General features: G+C 45.0%; 1 protein-coding gene across 1 annotated transcript in view; it reads left to right on the top strand.

Annotated features, from left to right (window-relative positions):
- The first annotated feature begins 18456 nt into the window (after positions 1 to 18456).
- CFAP263 (cilia and flagella associated protein 263) overlaps positions 18457 to 23792 on the top strand; it is a 32165-nt gene continuing 26829 nt past the window's right edge. The window contains exons 1-3 of the mRNA XM_004431662.3: positions 18457 to 18562; positions 20500 to 20626; positions 21815 to 21976. Of these exons, the coding sequence (XP_004431719.1) occupies positions 18459 to 18562; positions 20500 to 20626; positions 21815 to 21976 (393 nt within the window). The 5' untranslated portion in view covers positions 18457 to 18458. The remainder of the gene's footprint in view (positions 18563 to 20499; positions 20627 to 21814; positions 21977 to 23792) is intronic.

Below are 23792 nucleotides of genomic sequence, written 5' to 3'. Positions count from 1 at the left end.
CTTCCTGACCTTGGCAGAAGTTTGTTCTACAGGAAAAATGGAACCAGGGAGTCTCCAGACCCAGGGAGACCAGGCACAGCAGAAGGCAGGGAGAGACGTCATACCAAGAGTAGGGATGGAATGGGAAAGTCTGTATGCTGACTAGGAAGAACCCTGTTCCCTCCTACCACTAGGCTCTAAGGATGCTGCCAGCCAGGCACATGGCCTCATAACAGTGGGAGACCGGAGAGTTATCTCTGCAGAAACCCCAGGAAATTAACTTATAGGTATTATGGGCCAAGCTAAGTCTCCATGGAGCGGCAAAACTGAAACTTTTCTTTTCTTTTTTTTTTTTGTGAGGAAGATCGGCCCTGAGCTATCATCTGCCAGTCCTCCTCTTTTTTTGCTGAGGAGGACTGGCCCTGGGCTAACATCTGTGCCCATCTTCCTCCACTTAATATGGGATGCCACCACAGCACGGGTTGCCAAGCGGTGCGTCGGTGCGCGCCCGGATCCGAACCGGTGAACCCTGGGCCGCTGCAGCAGAGCGCGCGCACCTAACCGCTTGCACCACCGGGCTGGCCCCAAAAGTGAAACTTTTTAAACAAGTGTTAGATCTCACTATAATTGATATTCTCAGAAAGATAACACAGTGTTGCATCCAAGAAACCAGAATAAGATTCTATTTAAAAAAAAGGAGTGTCTTTGGGTGTCCCAGAAGTAGACTCTGAGACAATGATTCCAGTGCAAGTGATTTTGGACAGGTAATCCCGGAAAAATACTGGTTGAGGAGTTGGGGAGTGGGACAGGGAAGGGAAGGAAGACAATACAAGGTGTATTATTCTAGCCAGTTATTACTGTGGGCACCTGGAGCTGGAGCTGTCTGGAGAACCCCGGGAGACAGAATAGAACATGCCTCAGAGTCATCCCAACCAGTGCGCAAGGACCCAGCAACTGCTTCCAAGGGAAATGACCTTCATTACTTCCAGCTTATCCTGCACTCAGGCTGAGGATGCCACTTGGAAGAAAACAGCCCTTGGGCAGAGCGTCATAGATATTTGCAGTAAACAGCCTCGGGCAGCCGGCAGGGGTGAATGCCAAGGGCTAATGCCCAGAATGTCTGCTACAGGAAGCAATCAGAAAACAAGAAAGAGTCTTGTAAATTAAAAATGTGAGAGCAGAAATGAAACATTCAATGGAAGCTGGAGAAGGAAAGAGTTGAAGATAGCCTGACTTAATTGATTTGGGGTACAGCCCGGGCTTCTGGATTATTTAAATCTCCCTGGGTGATTTTAAAGCTCCCTGGGTGCAGTTAAAGTTGAGAACCATTGCATGGCAGGAAAAAAATACTTCCACAGTCACAATAATATAACCGAAGAATACTGATTTAACCAGCTAGTTGTCCTGTAACTATACAGGAAGAAGGGAGAGAGGTGAGGCAAGTGGGTGAGCATGGTGGGTATAAAGCATTAAACCTGAGTCTACCACAATAGGGAGGCAGTAGATCGTGTCTCAGGCTGATAAATCAAGAAATAGTATATAAGCATCTTATTCAGAAACGTAGAGGTAAATGCCAGAAAAAACAGATGAAATTGTAGTAAATCATTTCTCAGAGGAGCAGGACTCAGGCGGGGTGTGTGTGTGTGTGCGTGTGTGTGTGTGTATGTGTGTGTCTTGCATTACTGATTTTTGCTATAGACCTTGTAATATTATTTGATTTTTTAATATCATGAATATACATGAATTTGATCAAAAATTTTAAAAATAAATTTTATAAAAGGACAAAAGAAAAAAGTGGGCGCAATCCAAGTATCCATCAACAGGGGAAGGCTAAATAAATTGTGATATCTTCACTTAATAGAATACAGCACTATGCTTAGAATGAGGTAGGTGTATATATCCTAACATGGATGGATCTTCAAGACTCAGCATGACGGTGACTGCAAATAATAGGATGATATACCAGCATTTATATAAAACACTTGCACATAAAATAGAGCTAGATATCCCCCATGGAAATAGAAATATGTACGAATAAAAACATAGAGAAAGGTGAGGGCGAATACACTCAGAAGAAATAACAGACATAACCCACAGGTGGTGGTGAGAGCAGACTCAGATGGGGAGTAAAAATCAAGGCAGATTTTGTTCTTTTTTTTTTCCCAAAGAAGGTGAAATTTTTTATTAGTTGTAAAAGTAAATTAAATTTTAAAAATTGAATATACATCAAAAGAATGAGAAGATAAGCCACAGACTGGGAGAAAATATTTGCAAAAGACACATCTGATGAAGCACTGTTATCCAAAATATGCAAAGAACGCTTAAAACTCATAAAACAATGAGAAAGCAACCTAATTTAAAAATGGGTCAAAGAGCTTAACAGACACCTCACGAAAGAAGATATACAGATGGCAAATAAGCTTATGAAAAGATGCTCCACATCACGCCATCAGGGAAATGCAAATTAAAACAACACTGAGATACCACTACACACCTATTAGAACGGCTAAAATTTGGAACACTGACAACACCAAATGCTGGTGAGGATGTGGAGCAACGGGAACTCTCATTCATTGCTGGCGGGAATGCAAAATGGTACCGCCACTTTGGAAGGCAGTTTGGCAGTTTCTCATAAAACAAAGCGTACTCTTACTATACAATCCAAAATTCACGCTCCTTGGTATTTATCCAAAGGTGGTGAAAACTTATGCCCACACCAAAACCTGCGCATGCATGTTTATAGCAGCTTTAGTCATAATTGCCAAAACTTGGAAGCAACCAAGATGTCCTTCAGTAGGTGAATGGACAAATAAACTATGATCCTTCCAGACAATAGAATATTACTCAGCGCTAAAAAGAAATGAGCTATGAAGCCATGAAAAGATATAGAAGAACCTTAAATGCATGTCGATAAGTGAAAGAAGTCAATCTGAAAAGGCTATGTGCTGTATGATTCCAACTATGCGGCATTCTGGAAAAGGCAAAACTATGAAGTCAGTAAAAGGATGAGTTGTTGCCAGGGGTTGGGAGTGGAGAGGGATGAACAGGCAGAGCACAGAGGATTTTTAGGGCAGTGAAAATACTCTGTATGATACCATAATGATGGATACATGTCATTATACATTTTGTCCAAACCCACAGAATGTACACCACCAAGAGTAAACCCTAATGTAAACTATGGACTCTGGGTGATTACGACATGTCAATGTAGGTTCATCAGTTGTGGTAAATGTGCCACTCTGGTGGGAGATGTTGATAATGTGGAGGCTATGCATGTGTGGGGGCAGGGGGTATATGCGAAATCTCTGTACTTTCCCCTCAATTTTGCTGTGAACCTAAAACTGCGCCCAAAAAATAAGGCCCTAATAAAGAACATTAAATATGCATTATACAGAATCTGGACTATTCCACACCAAGCTGTTAATAATAATTTCCTTTGGGGCGTGGAGTGAGATGGAGGGCAGGGAGGGAGGGGAGACTGGCTCTTTTCACTCCATGGCATTCAGTAATAATTGTTTTACAAAGACTGTGATAGTCTGAAAGACCTTTGAATATGATGAGGTTCTGGGGTCTGGGTACTTCTGGCTGGCACGTGTCTCCTGCTTAACAAGCAAGGAGGGTGAGGGTTTCAGCTTGGCAAGGGCAGGCCCCAGCCCCAGGGGGATCTGGTAGAACCAGCTGTGATATCAGGACATATTGACAGAGTGACTCACTTTTTAGGAGGGGTGGACATAGCTCCCTCCTCTCCTTCCACGTGAGCTGCTGGTTTGGCTGAAGCCTACAGAGTGCCCTGTTTCAGCAATCCTAGAGGAGGAGTCCTTTCCAAATCAACAGAAACAAACAAGGGACCATTTCAATCCAGGCCTTTGCACAAACCTCTCTTGGAGCTGGCCCAGGGGCAGGGGTGGGGATCTGGGGACCCCTGGGTCCGTGTGGGTTGGAGATAGTGAAAGATTTTCATCATCTCTTGAGCTTCATTAATGACCTTTCACTTTCCAAGACCTTTAAGGTATAGCCATTTTCTTATTTGACCCTCGGGACCACCTGTGAGGTAGATGAAACTGGTGTAAATATCCCCATTTTCCAGATGAGCAGGCTGAGGTCCGGACAGATCACACCATTTATCAGAGAGGCAAGTTGGTAGCTGAGTGCAGTGTCCTCTCAGCCCGGCCCACAGCCTCTATTTGCTTTTTTATTTGCCACAGTGTTCTTCCTTGAGACGGAAACAGAAGGGCACCTCTGTCCCCAAGACAATGGTCTCTCTCTTGAGATCCAGTGTTAGCTTAGCGTCTGGTGCCAGGCTGGCAGGAGCAGAGGGACCCTGAGCCAAGCACTCATCTCTTGCTCATGAATCCACTCTGCGTTGATGGGACACTTGCTCTCGGCTGGGCTCTGCACTGAGCACTTTACATACAAGATCTCATGTCAGCCTCACAACAAACCTATAATGTAGGTGATGTTATCATCAATTTTTGTAACCTTGTTTTTACATTTTTTCATTTTGTTTTTTAACACACAGGCGTAAAACAACAACAACAACAGTTGGTCTTTCTTGATTCCTCTTCGGCTCAGTTCATTCAACACGTACTTGTTGAGCACTTGGTCTGTGCTGGTCTCTCCTAGACACGGGATGCAACAGCGGACAGAACAGATAGTATCCTGCCTTCAAGGAGCTTACAGTCTCCTGTGGGTGGGGTGGCACAGAGAGACCATAAACAGATGTTACCACTCTTGATCTTCACAGCGTGCTGGCGACAGGGGGACAGGAGTATAGGAGGTTACCTCCAAAATCATGCAGAAAGTGGCTGGCAGAGGACTGGGATCTTCTGTGGACAAAGTGGAAACAAATGGTACCACAAGAGAAAAGGAAGGGGGCACCTCTGGGTGCCCCCGAAGTCCTGAGGCCCCACAACACACAGTGAGTAGAGAAGTCCAGATGTCGGCAATCCCTCCCCACAGGAGGGGGGAATCATTTTATCTGATTCTTCTAGCAACCCGTTGGGGGAGGCAAGCAGTGTATTTTCACGTAAGGGAGGCTCAGAGAAGCTGAGTAACTTGTTCGGGTCACACAGCTGGTAGGAGATAGAAGAGGGAGGGGAGTTGTTGGCTTTGGACTCCAAACCCAGTTCCCTTCCTCACTGCGTCATTCAGTGGAACTCAGAGGAAGGAGGATGAAACCAAGACTAAGAAGGACCCTGACTTACACCCTGACACCCCCAACATGTCTGATGCCGTGAGGTTGACAAAGCATTTTGACACTTACCTCTTTGTCACACTATCTGTTCCTTCTTTTGTGGTTGATTAAGACAGACCTCACCTGTGCTCCAGAGGTGAGCATGTGCATCAGCAGGACACAGGTGGCACGCTCAGCTGGGTCACTGAGGAGAGCGTAATAAAGCATCTCTTTACAAAGGTGAACACAGCATCTAGGGAGACCAAAAAGAGCTGGTACAGTACCCCAGGGCCTGCAGTGACAGGAACCTGTCATCCCCCTAGATTGAAGGGACAAGGAGAGGGAGTGACTACTGCCCAGGAGAAATGTGCTGCATGGAGAAGTCACCCTGGCAGGAGCTGGGGCCTTCAGCGGAGACACACAGCCAGCCCATGGCAACCTGGAAGGGAAGGAGATAGAAAATACACACTCTGATGGTACCATCTTCCTCCTCTCCAGTCTCCTGTCTGTGCCTCTCATTTGCTGAGCCCAACCTAAATCCAGAAGGCAGGAGAGTCCGCTTTTATAGTCTACAGGGGTCAACCTCCCAAGGCACGGAGTGGGGTGGAAAGGGTGGAGAGTGGCTATGAAGGGGCAAATAGGAGAGATGTAGCACAGCATGTGGCCTGGGATTGGTTCAGAGATGGCATGTGACCCAAGCAGACCAATAGGCATCAGCCCTAGAACCTTTGCTGGAGCTACTGGAAGACCCGCTCTCTCTCCTTGCTGAGGTTGGTCAGCTGGTAGGATGTGAGTCTGGGGCCATCAACCATCTTGCTGCGCCTTAAGAAGTGCTTGCCTCAGAGCAAAGCCAGCATAGAGGAAAACTGAATCCAGAAAAGATGGAGGGAGTTGGTATCCTAGTGGCATAATTGTGTCCCTGGATCCAGCTATACCTGAAGGTTGAGGAAGCACTCTTGGAGCCAATGGATCTTTGTTTTGTGTAACCTGGTAGGAGTTGGGATTCTGTCACTTGCACTGGAAGTGTCCTGACTGATGCAGGTGCCTGATGTACAAGTGCCTGCAGGTGCCCAGGGATGAAGATGGGCCAGGGTGGAGATCTTCCAGTCCTGGGCCATGAGAGATAGTTTGTGGGCCCCAATCCTTGAGGGCAGGAGGACTCCTGCTGGCCCAGTTTAAGTGATAAATCCAAGAATGGGAACATGTCTCTAAAGGCAGCAGCCTCTATGTGAATTCAAGACAACCACCAGCATCGTGTGTAATACTCTCATATGCCAGCTGCTGCTCCCTGTGATGGACACACACCAAATAGTATCACTCGAAAAAAATCCTCTACTGGCGATACATCCCCACTTTACAGATGAGGAAACTGAGACATAGAGATGTTAGGTCACTTGCCAGAGCCAGGATTTGAAAACAGGTAGTCTGGTTCTTCTTAACCATCTTACCCACCGCACTGACCTAAGACTTCCCCAAATAAAACTGAGTGAAATCCCAGTATATAAAACAGATATTAGCAAATTGGCTCTGGGGGATGGAGGTCGAGGTCAGGGTTCAGAGAAGCCAGAGCTGAGCTCCTTGAAATTCACCATCACACTGGGGAATTCCCTCCCCTGGCCATTTCAGCATTTCTAGTTCAGGGCCATTATGGAGTGCGCTGTAGAGGCAGAGGGATAATTTGGACCCACATTCAAGAAGAACCTCAAATGTAAACTTTTGGTGTAACTATCTTATGGGGAACACAATTATATTTGAATCATGTTTTTTGTCTTAAAATCATTGACTTTTTAAATGTAAACACTTAAAACACATACTATAATATTTGTACCCCCACCCCCACCCTGCACTTTTGGCATTTCTCCTCTTCCTCCTCCTCTTCCTTCTTCTTCTGCTTTCTCCTTTTTAAAAGTTGAAGTATAAATTCTCTACTAAAAGAAACCAGGGCTGTTTGGAGAGATGGCTGATTCCAGATTTGGATAAGGGAAATACAGATGAATATCTAATTGGCTAGAAAGTAAGCAAGCACACAAAACATTGTGGGGACATGTCAAAAGGATGTAGGAGCCAGCTTGAAGAGGCTCCTACTGGCCAAATTTGGGATAATTTGAACATCAAATTAAATAATGATAGTAAAGGATTATAATTCATGGAATAAAATAAGAATCCACGAGTCCAAACTGATATAAATAAAGTAAAATCCCAACCAATAAATGTAAAAGGAATGATGGAATTAGAAAAATCACCATGTGGCGCCTGTCATAGTAACAATTTATTCAGACAAGAATCACCAATGAATGCTAAAACTGGTGGGTGGAAAGTAGGAAGAGAAACAGTATATTTACACAAAGTATCTCTCCACAAGATACTTATAAAGGCCAAAGAGAAAAAAAGTAACTTTACAGCAGAGAAATCTAGCAGGCACCACTTAACCAAGTGATCAAAGTTAGAATCACACGATATCAAATACCTCCTGACGTGTAGCACTGAGAATGACACGTGACTTCTGTGATATTCCTGCCCAAGATGCAGAAACTGAATCTAATCATGAGGAAACACCAGACAAGCCCACAGTCAGGGGCACTGTTCAAAATAACCAGCCTTTACTCTTCACAAATGTCAAGGTCATGAAAGACAAAGGAAGACTAAGGAACTGTTTTAGATCAAAGGAAACTAAAGACACATAATTACTAAGTGCAATTCTTGACCAGAAAAATGCATGTATTTATTTTACCATAAAAGACATTAGTGGGACAATTGACAAAATTAAAATATGATCTCCATATTAGATAAAAATATTAAATCAATGTTAATGTCTTGATTTTTATAATCTTATAAGAAAACATTCTTGCTTTTAGGAAATACACACTGAAATATTCAGGGATAAAGGAGCATATCAGGTCTGCAGCCAGTACTCTCAAATGTTTCAGAAAAAAGAAACATTTGGGTAATGGAAATACAGATGAATATCTATTTTGTTATATATATATAGAGAGATAGAGAGACACAGAGAGAGAGACACAGAGAGAATGAGAAAGCACACATAGTAAAATGTTAACATTTGAGGAATGAGGAAAATCTGGTTAAAGGGTGTATTGCAATTTTTTATTATATTTTGCAACTGAACTTATTTCAAAATAAAAAGTTAAAAACAGTGCAGTATTAAAAATATACCTTATAGATTGGGATTATTAATGTGATCCCCAAAAGAGTAACTTATGATCTGAGACTAGGGCTTGGAATAACATAGGTTAATTCATCACACATACTATTTTATCAGATAAAATAAGTTAATTGTTGGTTTGTTAAATCTGAAGGTTATAGCTTGTTTTCTGGCTATTACTAATCATAACTAAATAAGTGCATGATTGAAAACAAGCGTGGCATACACATAGTAAAGTACAATTTTGCATTATATATTATATATATGTATATGTGTGTATATATATATATATTTAAATTTTGCAAGCTCTACTACATTGATGCTCATCCATTATTTAATCCTCTCAGGAACCTGGCTAGGTGGGCATCATTATCTTCATTTTACAGAGAAGGAAACTGAGGAAGGTCACACAATAGTAAGGGGCAGAATCCAGATTCAAACTGTTGTCTTTTGAATTTCAAAGCCAGTGTTTTTAAGCACTCTGCTACACTAGTTATTGCAGCTATCGTCGTCAACAAGCGTTAGTTGAGTACCAGTCACTTCAGCTTCCTATGCCTCAGTTTCCTCATCCAAAGAATGGGATCGTAATAACACATGCTTACTGAGTTAAGACATGTCAAGTGCTCAGAACTGTGCCTGCACATAGCAAATGTTCATGTGCACATTATTATTATTACCTACTGTGTATAAGACACCAGGAACACCGTGAGATCTAAGATGCCCTTCTCCACTCCAGGGGCTGCTCCCCACAAAGATAAACAGCCACTGCAGGTAACTCACGCTGAGGACCGGCCTGCAGATCTCTGGTCTATAGAACCAGACAGAGGGATGCCTTGGAGGGAGGGGCCTCATCTGGCAGGATGCTGAGGTGGGCCTCCCAACGTTGCTCCTTGGTCTGGGAGGAGCAACTGCCCCTGTTTGGCAGCAGTCCTCCTGGTGACTCCCCAGGCAACCTAGAGCACGTCCAACTGCCCCTGCCCCCAAAATGTCTCATCTGTCACCATCAGCGCAATAGTCTTGGTGAATGAGACTTGTCCTTTTGCCTGGAGATCTCCCCACTGGCCCTGGAGGTCCCTGCCAGGATCAGTCAGGGCCCGACCGGGAAAAGAGAAACCATTCTAAGCACCAAAAGAGGGCATGGTTGCAGGGAATCGGACACTCACATGGCGGAAGAGTGGGGAAGCCAAACAGCCACCCAGAGTGGGGAGCCATTGCCACCCTTAGCTGAAGGGGCAAGGGAGAGGTGATGTCACTGGAGCCCAGGAGCCGGGGTCACCTGTGGAAGCTGGAACCACACAGGCCTATCCCGTGGGAGCTGGAGCCATGGAAGCGATGCAGCTACAACCAGAGGTGTTGCCCAAGGCAGAGAGAGAAGGAAACCTCCCCCATCCCCAACACACATACACACACACACACACACACACAAGCTTCTTCCTTTCTCCTGCCCACTGGGCTCCAGCCAGTGCCCTCCAGCTTACCCAGGAGCCTGGGAAACATAGCCGGAAGAGCTTATCACAGCCCCAACCTCCCACCCCCACCCCCACACATAGAAAGGGAAGGGGAAGGATTAGATCTCAGGGCACCAGGGCCAGGACTATCCCATGACCTTTCCACCTTGGCATTCCAATAGCTCATTCAGAGCCTGGCACAGACCTGGGCTTCATAAATGTCTGTGAACAAATGATTGACTATTGGGGAAGGAGGGCACGGTGCCCCGTGTCGCGGATTGTTTTGAGAAGTAAACACCTAGTATAATCACTCCGGAAAACTGTTTGGCAGTATTCACTAAAGTTGAACATACTATGACCTAGCAAGTGTACACCTAAGTTTATACTTAACAGAAATGTCTACATATGTTCACCAGAAGACATTACTAGAATGTTCATAGCAGTGCTTATTACAATAGCCTCTTACTGGAAATGTCCCCAAAGCTCATCAACAGTGGGATGGATAAACACAATGGAAGACTGCACAGCATGGTAATGAGTGATCTATGATTACCCGCATCAATGTGGATGACTCTCGTCAATGTGATGGGGAGTGAAAGAAGCCAGACACAAAGCAATATGTGCTGAATTATTCCATTTGTATAAACAGAAAAACAGGCGGCACCAATGTCTGCTTCAGAAGCCAGGGTAGTGGTTACCTTTGGAGGTGATGGTGACAGTGAAGGAATATTTGGGGGGCTTCTGGGGTGTTGGTGATGTTCTGTTTCTTCAACCATGTGCTGGTTACACAACTGTGTTCAGCTTTTGAAATTTTGTCAAGCTGTACATTTATGATTTGTGCACATTATTTTCTATGTTATTCTTTAATAAAGTTTACTTTAAAAAAAGTGAATACCCTCGTGGAGGGACTATTTTCTTTTCCTACTTCCTGCTTGCCCCATCTCAGCCCAGAGAGCTTCTCTGGGAACTGGAGGAAGGTGGAGGCTGGGCCTGGGTTCATGGCCAAAGATGAGAAAGAAACAGGCCCCAAGGTCTGAGTCCTTTTTGGGTGCCATGCCCTTTGCTGAGCTCTTAGGGAGGGTCTCATGGCCCCCTTGGTTGCACACGTGCAGACACACACACCTCTAGGGGGCAGCGCTATGGTTACAAGGAATGAGGTGACTTGCTCCAAGTCACATGACTAGTAAGTGGCTGGGGCAGGATTTGAAGCCAGGTCTCTGGCTCCAGAGCCCTGGCTCTTAACCTCTTTGTTCCTCGATGATCCAGAGGGAGCAGGAGACACAAGTAATGCTGACTATGTCTCCTGGCCCTTAGCTACATGCTTCTGATTCTGATTTTCAAAGTGGGGGTTATCTTGTCAGGGAACGGACCTCAGCTCTGATGCTTTCCCAGGGCTTTCTGCCTCTTCCTCACCCTAGCTGGGACAAAGCAATTTCTAGATATTTTATGAGACATCAAAGACATCTGGTCATGTCTGATGTCCCCCTTTGCTTCTGGATGAGATCAAAGGCTTTTGTCCTGACCTGGGGATCAGACCTAGACGGAGGTTCCTGAAACTGAGAAGAAAGGAGTTGAGTTGAACATGGATGCGAAGAGAAAGCATCCAAACGAATCACGTGAGAAAGAGAGGTCAAAGGGGGCCCCCGGAGGACAGGGGGGAAACCCAGAAGCTGGACATCAGTAATGACCTTCTCTGCTTGTTTCTTTTAAAGGGGTGAAGCATAGACTGACCTTCCTTCAGTTCCCCAAATGTACTTGCTCTCCCCGCTGGGCCTTTGCACAAGCTCTCTCCTCTCCCAGTATGACTCCTCCCTTGGTCTTTGCTTGAGGGCTCAGGTTGTGGTTGAGCCTGGACTAATGAGTCTGACTCCCCTGGATTTGAATCCTACTCAGTCTTCTAATCTCATCTTAGACCTCATTTGCTCCAGGAAGCCTTCCCTGACCCCTTGAAATCTGGGCACCTTGTACTTCACTATCTAGCACTTACCCACTGGATTATAATTGTTTACATCAGACTGGAAGCTCCATGCAGGTAGGCACACAGGCCTTGCTGCTCACGGCTGCATCCCCAGGGCCAAGCACACAGCAGGTGCTCAACAAATATTTGTTAAAAGAATGAAGGAAAATGCTCTGGCAGCCATCAGATGACAGTCCACCTCATGGGGCTGGTCCCTTTCCCATAAGGTGCAAATAGTCACTGGCCCATGAGCCCAAGTTCTTTGATCTGATTTTTAAGCATCTTCCTTTCTGGGGAAGAAGAGGCTAGCCACTTCTTATTTATTGAAGAAGCTTAACACTTTGGGTGGATCTGACTGTATCACCCTTAAGTCAAAATGCATAGTGCTACGGAAATGCCAAGCAGCGGGCAGCATCCACATGGAGATACTGGAAGCTGTCAGGAGAAGTGGGCCTGGAAGAGTGGAGGGAGAGGGTGGTGTCTGGACTCTAAGCCGCGCTGAGACCCTTTCTGTTTGTAGCTGTCTGGACTGGCAGAGGCACATTCTCCTTGCTTCCCAGAGAAGAAATGCCTCTCCCTAAAGCAGAGTTTCTTAACCTCAGCACTATGATATTTTGATATAATTCTTTGTTGTGGGGGATTGCCCCGTGCATTGAAGGGTGTTTAACGTGTAGTGGGTTGAATAGTGTCCCCCAAAATTCATGTCCTCCTGGAACCTCAGAATGTGACATTGTTTGAAATAAGGATCTTTGCAGATGTAATTAGTTAAGGATCTTGCGATGAAGTCATCTTGGATTTAGGGCTGGCCCTGAGTCCAATGACTGGTGTCCTTATACAAGGAGGAGAGGACACATAGAGACACATTCACGTGAAGATGGAGGAAGAGATTGGAGTGACAGAGCTGCAAGGCAGGGAAAGCCAAGGATCGCAGGGAGCCACCAGAAGCTAGGAAGGATTCTTCCCTGGAGCCTTCAGAGGGAGTGTGGACTTGCCAATAGATTGTTTTTGGACTTCTAGCCTCCGAAATTGTGAGACAATAAATTTCTGTTGTTTTAAGCCACTCCATTTGTGGTCATTTGTTATGGTAGCTCTGGGAAACGAACATAAGCACCATCTCTGGCTTCTACCCTCTAGAAGCCAACAGCACCCCCTCAGTTATAACAAACAAAAATGTCTCCAGACATTGCCAAATGTCCCCGGGGGTGGGGGGAGGGGATGCAAAATAGTACCCACCCCCCAACCCCCCCGAGGACCACCGCTCGAACTGAGCAGATATGATGAGAGGACAGAGCAGAGTGGGGTGAACCTGGGTTTAAGTTTCAGCCCCACTCAGAATAGCTACGTGACCTTGGGAAAGTTGCTACACTTCTCTGAACCTCAGTCTCCTCATGAGTAAAATGGGTGTTAAGAGGGAACCTGTATCTGACAGAATCATCACGCTGATGCAATAAAATAATGTACAGAACGTGCTCAGCAGTGTCTGGCACATAGCTAGCAGTCAATAAACAGTAACTGAAACAATAATTGTTTTAAGTGTTTTTATTAAGCAATAATATTACCTAATTGGTAATAAATATATTAGGAAATAACAATGGCAATGATCATTATTGTTATTTAAAGCTTGGAAGCTGAGTCAGTTTTTCACCTAATAATCTACAATGAACTGCTGCCAAACTGGGGCAGTGGCTCCTTCCAGATGGAGGAGGTGCTGGGGTGCCCACCTTGGCGTCATACTTTCCAAACTACTGCTTTCTCTTACTCCATCCCATTTAAGACTGATAGTAAGCTTGTAAGATGCATAGGATGGTCACTTAAAATGTGTCATCCTCATTTTACAGAGGTGGAAATTGAAGGACAAAAACATTGAATGACTTGAATCCAAGTTAAGCAGCCAGTAGCCAAGCCAGAGCTAGAACCCTGGGCCATGAAAACCCTCTGCTCCTAATTCCCTCACCTCCAAGGTGGCCCCTTCTCCACTTCTTTTAGACGCCTGGTCCTATCTCACTAACAAAGCCCGACTCTAAGAAAAGGAGCTGAGGGTCTACAGTTTAGAGCAACTTTATATTCAATAGTTCTCTCTCTCGGGGATATCTGCACAGCAAACCTTTCTGTCTAGTGGGCAGATCGTTTTTGGAGCTGAGATGAACTCAGGTAGGTGGATTCCAAATGTGTTTATTAGTCAGGGTCCTGCAGGACACAGAACTCTACTCAGTTCAACTGAACAGACCTTAGTGAAGGGGCTATTTACACTCCCATGAGTAGAGCTAAGGGAACCAACAAGGAGGGTGAGACATCCAGGGACCAGCAGCATTCTAGGTATGAAGGGGAAGGGGAGGGATGGTGAAACCAGTGTCCAGGGAGGGCTGGCAAGGTGAGTGAGGGGATGCCAGACAGGTGGTGTGGTCACAGAGGTGTTATGCCCCACCAGAATCGTAGCGCCAAAGCAGGGAAGGAGCAGGGAAGAAATACCCTGGACACTCTCTCTTCCAGCCCTCCTATGGGCGCCTCTTATTGGCTGAAACCAGCAGGAAGTCAGCCAGCAAGGGAGCCTGGGAAACGGAGTCCGCAGGAACCTGCCTTCATAGAGGAGAGAGGGATGGGATTGTGGGGGTAGGAGTGCCATTAGCACAAGGATGGAGGGGTGGTGATGTGAAGGGGGCAGAGGGAGAATCAGCAAGCAGCACAGGAGAGGAGTTGATCTGATGATGGACTATTTTCGTGTGAACTCTTCTGCCATCAGCGGGAAGCCTGAACATATTGACTCTGCCCTTTGTGTTCTCGGTGCTTGTTGCAAAACCAACCAACTTTGCTTGCCAAATTGCCAGGACTGAGTAGGAGGCAGGAAGGAGGAGATAGCCTTGAAAGATAATGGAATCTCATAATTTATGTTCTCTGAAAACGAGCTGTCCAGATAACCGGTGCTCACGAGAGGGGTGATGAAAGCGGAGTTTATGTGATTTAATTGGCTTTTTAAAGAGCATAGATGTTGGAGGCAGGGCCGGGGGTGTGCAAGAGGAGCCGGTGAACCTGGCAGTCAGACGACCCACGCTGGCTGTGCTCTGGTGAGACCACCTGCACCTGCCCATCCTGGGGAGAGGATCCTGCTGCCATCTACCAGGCAAAGCGGGATTCTGGATTACGAGTAGGAAGAGATAAAAGAGGCAATGCTTGGAAGGTTGTCTGCAGCAGTCTCCATCTTTCCTTCCTTCCCAGCCCACCTCAGGGGAGTATCCAACGTCTGATTTAAGCCCGGAAGAGGGGGGCTTGCCCAGCTGACTTGGCCTTCCTCTCCAGAGTCTGAGAACTCTCAGCTGCCAGCTCAATGGCCTCCCGCCTGGTCCCCAGGTTTCCTGTCCCCTCCCACGTGGGTGTGGAGGGAAGACAGTGGCAATGCAGTGTCAGAACTAGACCAAGAACAACATCTCCTCTCACCTCTCTTCTGCACCTCCTCTCTTCCTTAGTGAATCTTCCCAGCCACCCATGAGATAGGTATTTATCCTGTTTATCCTCCTTTTTCTGGAGGAAGAAACCTTGGGAGAGAGGTGACAAGGGACTTGCCCAGAATCACTCATACAACAAAAGAGTGGCTGTGCCCAGATTCTAACCTGAGTCTGTTTGACCCCAGAACCCGAGCTCTTAAACCCCTCGTAATTCTGCCTTCACATTCTTTCATTTATTCAACAATTATTTATGGAGCATTTACTATATGCCAGATGCTGTTTTAGGTGCTGGGGATGAAGTTGTGTGCAAAATGATGTTCCTGCCCTCATGGAGCTTACATTTTAGTTGCAGGGGGTGGAGTGGGGCTGGGGAGGAAAGAAAGATAAATAAATGAATAATTAAAATATATTATATTTTATTTATGATAAGCATTATGAGAAAAAATAAAGCATAGGGAATACCAAGGCTGGGGTGCGTAGTGGTTAGGAAGGGGGCTCAAATTTATCTAGGGTGATTAAGGAAGCCCCGTTGCAAAGATACTAATTTAAGCAAAGAATTGAAGGAGGTGAAGTACAAAAGAGGGTGGAAATTTGGCGAGCTGGCAGTGTTTTCTCCCCACACTCCCCCAGGTTTTATTGGGGGTATAATTGACATGTAACAAATCACACAGTGAGGAGTCAACTATAATAATTCAGGAAATAGATGATGGTAGCTGGGACCAGGGTGATCACAGCAATGAGAAGTCACGTTCTGGATTTATTCTGAAGGTAGAGCCAGTGGGATCTGCTGACAGATCAGATGTGGAGGTGAGAAAAAGAGGGGAGTTGAGGATTACTCCCAAGTTTTTTGGCCCGAGTCCGTGGGAGGATGGAGTTGCCAGTTACTGAGATGGGGAAGAAAGGGTAAAGAGCAGATTTAAAGGGAGGAGAAAAATGAGTCTAGAGGGGATATGTTAAATTTGATGTGCCCCCTACACATCCAAGTGCAGATGCTGAGTAGCTGCTCTGATCTACAAGGCTGGGGTAGAGAAGAGAGCATGTTTGCTTGTTTGTTTTATAGCTTTATTAAGGTATAATTGACATACAGCAAACTGCACATATTTAAATATTGAACAGTGCACTACTTGATAAGTTCTGGAATTTTTATTTGTGTTTAAAATTTAAAGCACTGATGAAGCAACCCAAGTGTCCATTGACAGATGAATGGATAAGCAAAATGTGGTATATACATACAATGGAATATTGCTCAGCCTTCAAAAGGAAGGGAATTCTGACACATGCTACATATGGACGAACCTGAGAACATTGCGCTAAGTGAAAAAGCCAGTCACAAAAAGACAAATACTGTATGATTCCATTTATATGAGGAATTTAGAGCAGTCAAATACGTAGAGACAGAAAGTGAAATGATAGCAGAGGCTGGCAGGAAAGGTGGAATGGAGAATTATTGTTTACTGGGGAAAGAGTTTCAGTTTTGCAACATGAAAAAGTTCTGGAGATTGGTTGCACAACAATGTGAATATACTTAACACTACTGAACTGTACACTTAGAAATGGTTAAGATGGTAAATTTGTTATGTGTTTTTATCACAATTAAAAAAATGTAAAGCAGTGAAATAGTACAAACAGCAAAGTATAATATTTGTGTTTTGTAAGTGCAAATTTTAGTTAATACATGTAATATGTTACTAAATTTGAATAATATCTTTAAGACTGAAATTTATTATTTGTGTTAGTTTGGGTCTTCCAAGCTAGGATGGAATTAGACATGAAAAGATTTATTTAATGGGGAAAATGCCTGTGAATGACAAAGGAGATGAAGCAGCAGTAGACAGGGAGAGCCTTCAGACCACGATGCTGGTCTTATACTCGGGAAAGAAAGGAGGGAAGACTGGGGAGGAAATTTCTTAGACTATAGCACCATTCTAACAAGATTTCAGCCAGGCCGATGGGGAGTCCGGAGTCCTTGAGCCAAAGTTGCCCATTCGATGAGTTCCCTGTGGCCACTTTTCACCTGAGGTCACTTCTCCTTCCACATAAAATAGATGACCAGGTGCACCACTCATAGCTCTGCCCACTAAGAAGATTTTCCCTCCCTATTGTCTTTCGGTGCCTCCTGTGAATGCGGTTGTAATGTAGCCACCATCCATTTTGGCTTGTACCCACATTTCAGGCCAGCCCATCTCTAAACCAAGCTGCAGTTTTTTCCTCCTCTTTCAGCTGGTCATGATCCTGCCCCCTCCGCTAATACGGTTGTAAGTGTGAGCTGAGGAGGGGTACTGGTGCAAGTGTGGTGGATGACATGTTGTTCTGGGCTACCTCCTCATGCAGCCAATTCCATTGGTTGAACCAATTCCATTTTACAATGAACTGAAGCTGGGCCTGTCCAACTTCATGATTTGGTGGGTTCAACAGAACCTAGCTCACAATGGTTAGGCCTGGATGCATGGTCAAGAGTTCTGTCTCTACCAGGGTCTAATAACAGGCCAGGAGCTGTTTCTCGAAAGGCATGAAATTTCCTGCTGTGGATTGCACAGTCTTGTTCCAAAATCCCAGTCCTGCATTGTGATTCTCTCATTGGATCTTGCTCTAAGCTCCACGCTGCATCTTTTTCCACCACTGATACCTCCAAGACCATAGGGTCTGCTGTATCACATAGCCCAATTGACAGGGCTGTTTGCACCATAGCCTGGACCTGCTGCAGAGCCCTTTCTTGCTGTGGGCCCTCTTGGAGCCGCCATCCATTTTTATCACCTGGTATATGAGCATATTAAATATTTCTGAATGTGGTCTGTGTTGCTTCTGGAGCCCCAGGATGCCCACCAGCAGAGAGAAGAAGGTGGTGGCAAGGCTCGGGCTCTCTGCTACCATCTCCAGTAATTCCACTCTGGCTTCAAACTTGTGCCCCCTAAGCAGCAAACAAAAGTCCTTCTTTGGAGTTTAGCGACTATTCGTTGATGCTAACGCATGTTCCTTGGGGGCCGGGAGACGGAGGGAAGGTGGCTGACCCTCACTCCAAGCAGTTTATCACAACCTGCTTTCTAACTACACCCAGCACCCACCCTTCCTCAGAGAAGTTTGCCCACCCAGCGGTGAGGTTCTGGACGAGACCAGCACCCTCGCTCGGGTCCGCGCGGAGATGGGCGGGGCAGCGCTGGGCGGGGCCTCCCGAAGCCACGCCCCTCCACGCACGCGTCCTGTCGCCCCGGCAACGCACCAGGTAGCGGCCCGAGTGACGCGCGGCTGCTGGTACCCGGCGCTCTTGGCTACACTCGGCATTGGCGAAGGCCGCTTCCGCAGGATGATGACGGGGGATACCTCTGAGACCCCTGTGCCCGAGTTGCAGGTCGAGGAGGAGAGCGAGCTGCCTGTTATCCAGCTGTGCGGGCTGGTGGAAGAGCTCAGGTACCGGCCGGCCGGCCGCTGGGGGCCGCCGCTCCTCACCGTGTGGGCTCGGACCTTGGTCCAGCGTGGAGGCCATCCAAGTCTGCCTTCAGCATTGAGGAAACTGAGGCCCTCGAAGTGGGGAAGCAACTTGCCTTTGCTCTTTCCCGCAGTGTGTCCACCGCCATTGAGCTAACAAGCCGTTGATGGAGCCAGAACAGGGTGGAGGGGCGAGGGGGCGGGGCCGGCGGGGCGCAGCCCGGAGGGTAATTGGTGAAGCCTGAGCTTCAGCCGGGCGGGTCTGTCTGGTGCCAGACTGAGTGCTTAGCTGCTCTATTGTGTGGCAGCAGGTTGGACCAGGTCACCTCTAAGGCCCTTTCCAATGTTAAGATTCTATGATAAAATTAATGTGGCAGCAGGATAGAAAGCTACTGAGATGCTTTTAGTATGAGGCAACTTAACGCCTGAACTAGACTGTAAGCATGGAGATGGACAGCAAAGAATGACTGGCCCAGTAGTCTGTATTTTTAGCAGTCTGTTTTATATCTACTATAGCAAGTAAATTGGATATCATGATTCCATGATGTAGGGGCCGGTCCGGTGGCACACGTGGTTATAAGTGCGCGCACTGCACTGAGGCGGCCCAGGGTTGGCAGGTTCGGATCCGGGACACACACCAATGCAGCACTTGTCAAGCCATGCTGTGGCGGCGTCCCATATAAAGTGGAGGAAGACGGGCACGGATGTTAGCCCAGGGCCAGTCTTCTTCAGCAAAAAGAGGAGGATTGGCAGATGTTAGCTCAGGGCTGATCTTCCTCACAAAAAAACAAAAAACCCTTAAGATTCCATGATGTAGTTGAGGTAATTGTACCACTTATTGGTCACACACACAATATCTTGGCTTGGGCAGCTGAATAGACATCACTTCTACATATCTATAAATAGTTTAGGTTAGAACTGAGTATTACTAATAGCTACAATTTTTTGACTGCTTATTATGTGCCAAGTATTTTGCATACATGACCTTATATAATGGAACAGTAACCCCGGGAAGTGGATGAGGCAGCAGAGACACAGAGGTGAAGTCACTTTCGTAAGGTCAGTGGTAGTGCTGGGATTCAGACTCAGGTGCCACTCCACGTCCTACCCTGGAAACATGACAGATGCTGAAAAAGAAAGACGCTTTGGTTTATTGGGTTCTCCGTTGAGCCTTTTCCACTGATCTTAAAATTCAACCAAACAGGAATTAGCTCAATAATATATGAAAATATCAAAGCTGTTCTCTCTTTTATATATATATATATGCACACATACATATCCATGTATTGTACACACATATGTAACATGTATGTTATATATATGAAGTTAAGAAGTTAAAAAGGGCATAATCTTGGCGTATACAGGATAAACTATGTTTGTCATCTCTAGTTGTTTAAAAACTGTCTGTGCAAAGCTTTTTCACCCTTTATAATAAACTTCTAGTGGATACTTCGTTTACTAGGTGCTGGAAATAAACGAATTTGAGAAACATAAGCCAAAGGAAACAACTAAAGATTGTGGATGTGTGTAATTTCAAGAATGTAGTAATTTAGAAGGAGTTTCACAAATGGGTCAGAAGATACTTGAAGATGAAACTTGTAGCTTCATCTCAGCAGCAATTTTCAATATAATCCCAGTGCTCTGAATTTTGTGGTTGATTAGGTGTATTAAATAAAATATTAAATACTTAAAGAGCACTTACTGTGTGCTAGGCACTGTCCTAAAGGCTTTGCATTCCTTATTGCAACTCTAAAAGATAGGTGCTGTTATTATTCCCATTTTACAGATGAGGAAACTGAGGTACCAACTGGTTAAGTATCTTGCAGAAGGTCATGCATAGCTAGTAAGTGTTAAGTATTAGTTATTTGGGATTTAAACTCCTATTAGTAGAATTTACTCAGGTACCCTCTGTCTTGCAGCTATGGAAACGCTGCTCTCAAAACTGAGACAGAGATGTTTGAGAAATATTACAATAAACTGGAGACCAGGGATCAGCGACCTCCACGATTATCAGAAATTAAAATAGCAGGAGTAGATTTTGCACAGGTATGCAATGGAAATCTAAGAATTCTTTTATTCTGTTTATCCCTTTAGATGTCGTATTTGTGTATCTGCCTGTGGTGTGCCTGTTCTACTTTTGATTCTTTCTTCCCCTCCAAGGTTTCTCCTTCAAATAAGTATAAAGGGAATTGGGTTTAATTAATAGTGGAGCGACTCTCAGAATATCTTAGTTTGTTTGAAATGAATTATTTCAATTCATAATTTCTTAAATTGGGGGACTCAAAAGTTTATGAGGCCCAGCCAGCCACATAAAGGAGTGAAGTGGGCCTGGTGTGAGCACTGGAGAGTTCCTCCCTCATCTACAAGGGCCAGCCCGGAGCCAGCCCTAATGGCCTAGCGGTTCAAGTTTAGTGCGCCCTGCTTTGGCTGCCCAAGTTTGGTTTGACACGGAAACACACTGCTCGTCTGTCAGTAGCCATGCTGTGGCGGTGGCTCGCACAGAAGAACAGGAAGACCTTACAACTATACACGGAGGAAGATTGGCAACAGATGTTAGCTTAGGGCAAATATTCCCCAGCAAAAAGTAAAAAAATAAAAGGGCCAGCCAGGTGGCCTGGTGTTGCCAGAGCAGCTGATTTTCCAAGGGAAGCTGGAAATCTGGATTATTTTGGTGGAATCTCCTGATTTTCAAATGTAGATAATTAATTTTTTAAATTTAAAACTGTGTATAGGTCTATCTTTTAGGGCCAAACAATCCCATCTTCAGGCCCACACATCCCTTGGGCCACCTGCTTGTGACCTTTGGCTTAAACGCATGGGAAATCTAAAATTTTTGTACGTTTGTTTCTTGCTGAACGTTGTGCTCCCAGATGCAATTTCTCTTCTGTGTTCAGTTTAGGAAGCACTGAGCTCCCGGCTTTCCCTGACATTCACTTGAATGCTGTTGTACAGCAGGTTCAAGGTCTTTCCACCCGCAAGACACTTTCCCTTATTTATTTTCAGTTCATCCTCAAGCACAGGCCTTTGAGGTATTTAGCACAGGGGCTTAGGTTGACTTGTGAAATAAACATCACCTCAGGCCTAATATCCAGAATCCTTTCACATTGAGTTTGCTCTCCTGGCTGTCATTCCGAGTAATTTCTAGCAGGTCTGAGTGCTCATTTTGAGGCCCACCTTGGGCTGCTTTATTACTGATTCCTACTTGACAATGGCTTTGTTTTTCTTGCATTACAGTTACGAGGCAGGCGTAGATCGAAATCCCGCGTAGGTATAGAACGTATGGTGGGCCTCAGTGTCGACCAAAAATGTGAGCTTGTACAAAAGGAACTGGAAGACATGAAGGAAGAAATAAGGCACATGAGAGCAAACGCTGAACGGGATATGCAGCATCAAGAGGTATGCCTTTGTCTCTGTACGCCATCCTACCTGGGGCCCCACTTCTGCCTCATCAAGAAGTACCTATAATATCTTATAATTGTTGGTACTTTGAAAGAAACACAAGTACGATAAGGCAAATTGAGGGCCTACTTTCAAGGAACTTACCACCGGCTTGAGGAGACAACAAATTTTAAACTTTTTTAAATGGAAAACTTCAAAAATATGCAAATGTAGAGAGGTTAGCACAATGAACCCTTGTGTACGCAACACCCACACGCAACAGTCATCAACATGTGTTCACTCCTGTTTCCTTGGTATCCCTATCAACTTCCCCCTCTTAATAGGCTGCTGGGTTATTTTGAAGTGAATCTTAGACATATCATTTGTCTGTCAGTATTTCAATACATGTCTCTAAAATATAGAATCTTTTAAAAAAAAACCATAATAACTATAAATGCCCTTAAAAATTTGTAATTCCTCAATAATACAAGGGGTTTGATGCTTAAGTCAGTGAGTTGAGTGAAAAATCCCTTAAGTCACCCTCTGTATGCAGCATGCATGTCCATGGTCCATGTCTTGTTGGAGATGAACGTGGTCAGTTTTCTTTCAGAGAAGAAACATCACTGTTAAGTCAGTTGCCCGTGGTATGAAGTTGTTGGCTTGCATTTGAGAGCCATGTTGTATGAAAATAGATATTTCTGTTCTATTTCTAAGATTTTCTATTTCCAAATGTGTGAATAGAATCACACAGAATCACACTCATTGCCTCGAGAGGGACACATCAGTGGTCTCCATTGATGGCACTATCTGTACTGCATAAACCTATCCCTCCTTCCCTCTCTCCCTTCTGCCCTCCCCCCTCTCCCCTTCTCTCTCTTTCCAAACATGCATTGTTGAATTCTAACATGTTAAAGGAGCTCAGGATGTGGTAGCATTGTTCTGACATGCTAGACCATGTGACGTAATTATGACAGTGTAGGCTAGAGTGGTCAGAGAAGACTTTGTTGAGGAGGTGGGGCTGGATGTAGGACATGGCATGGCCTTGAAGAAGGATGGCATTTGTTTAAGGAATAGAAAAAGAAGGGCACTTTAGGTAAGTTGAATGACATGAGCAAGGAAGTGGAGGTGGGAATGATCATGGCAAGTTCATGACATTGAGGGGGCCAATGTGATTAGAGAAGAGAGTGCTTTGGGGGCTGTATCAGCAAATCAGTTTGCATAGGTCCGTGAGACCTTGAAAGCCAGGCGAAGCAGTTTATCTTTGATACCTTAGAAAGCAAGAGCCCCATGAGGATAACTGACCAGGAGAGCAACATGTTGAGAGTAGCATTTAAGACAGATTGATGTTCCAGCATGTGAACATGATGGGGGAAGAGGCCAGCCAGTGAAGGAAGATACTTGTGCTTCTTGGTGCCGAGTGGAAAAGCCTGAATGAGGATGGTTTGCTCTGCAGCTACACATACATTCTCACTTTATTCTTTAAAATAATGTGTGTGTGTTTGTATTTTCTTATTTAAAGGAAATTTATGTTTGTTGTAGCAAAATTTAAACATACAGGTAAGCTAAAAGAAGAACATTTGAAAACATCCACAATCTTACCACCTAGAGGTAATTACTGTTGACTCTTGCGTTTATCTCCTTCCAGAGTTTAGATTATTTTCTAGGCATATATGAATTTCTTTATAAAAAGGTATCGTATTATTTTGTAAACTATGTATTTCACTTACCAGTATCTTTCCATGTCAATAAGTATATTCATTTATAACATCTTGTTTCAAATTACAGAAGTATATAGTAAGAGTGCCTATTTGTCTCCCCACTAGTCCATCTTTCC

Source organism: Ceratotherium simum, chromosome 30, assembly GCF_057802395.1.
Source record: "Ceratotherium simum simum isolate JZ-2026a chromosome 30, ASM5780239v1, whole genome shotgun sequence".
Lineage (NCBI taxonomy): Eukaryota > Metazoa > Chordata > Mammalia > Perissodactyla > Rhinocerotidae > Ceratotherium > Ceratotherium simum.
The sequence above is the reverse complement of the archived record's forward strand: the minus strand, read 5'-3'. Positions and strand labels throughout refer to the sequence as shown.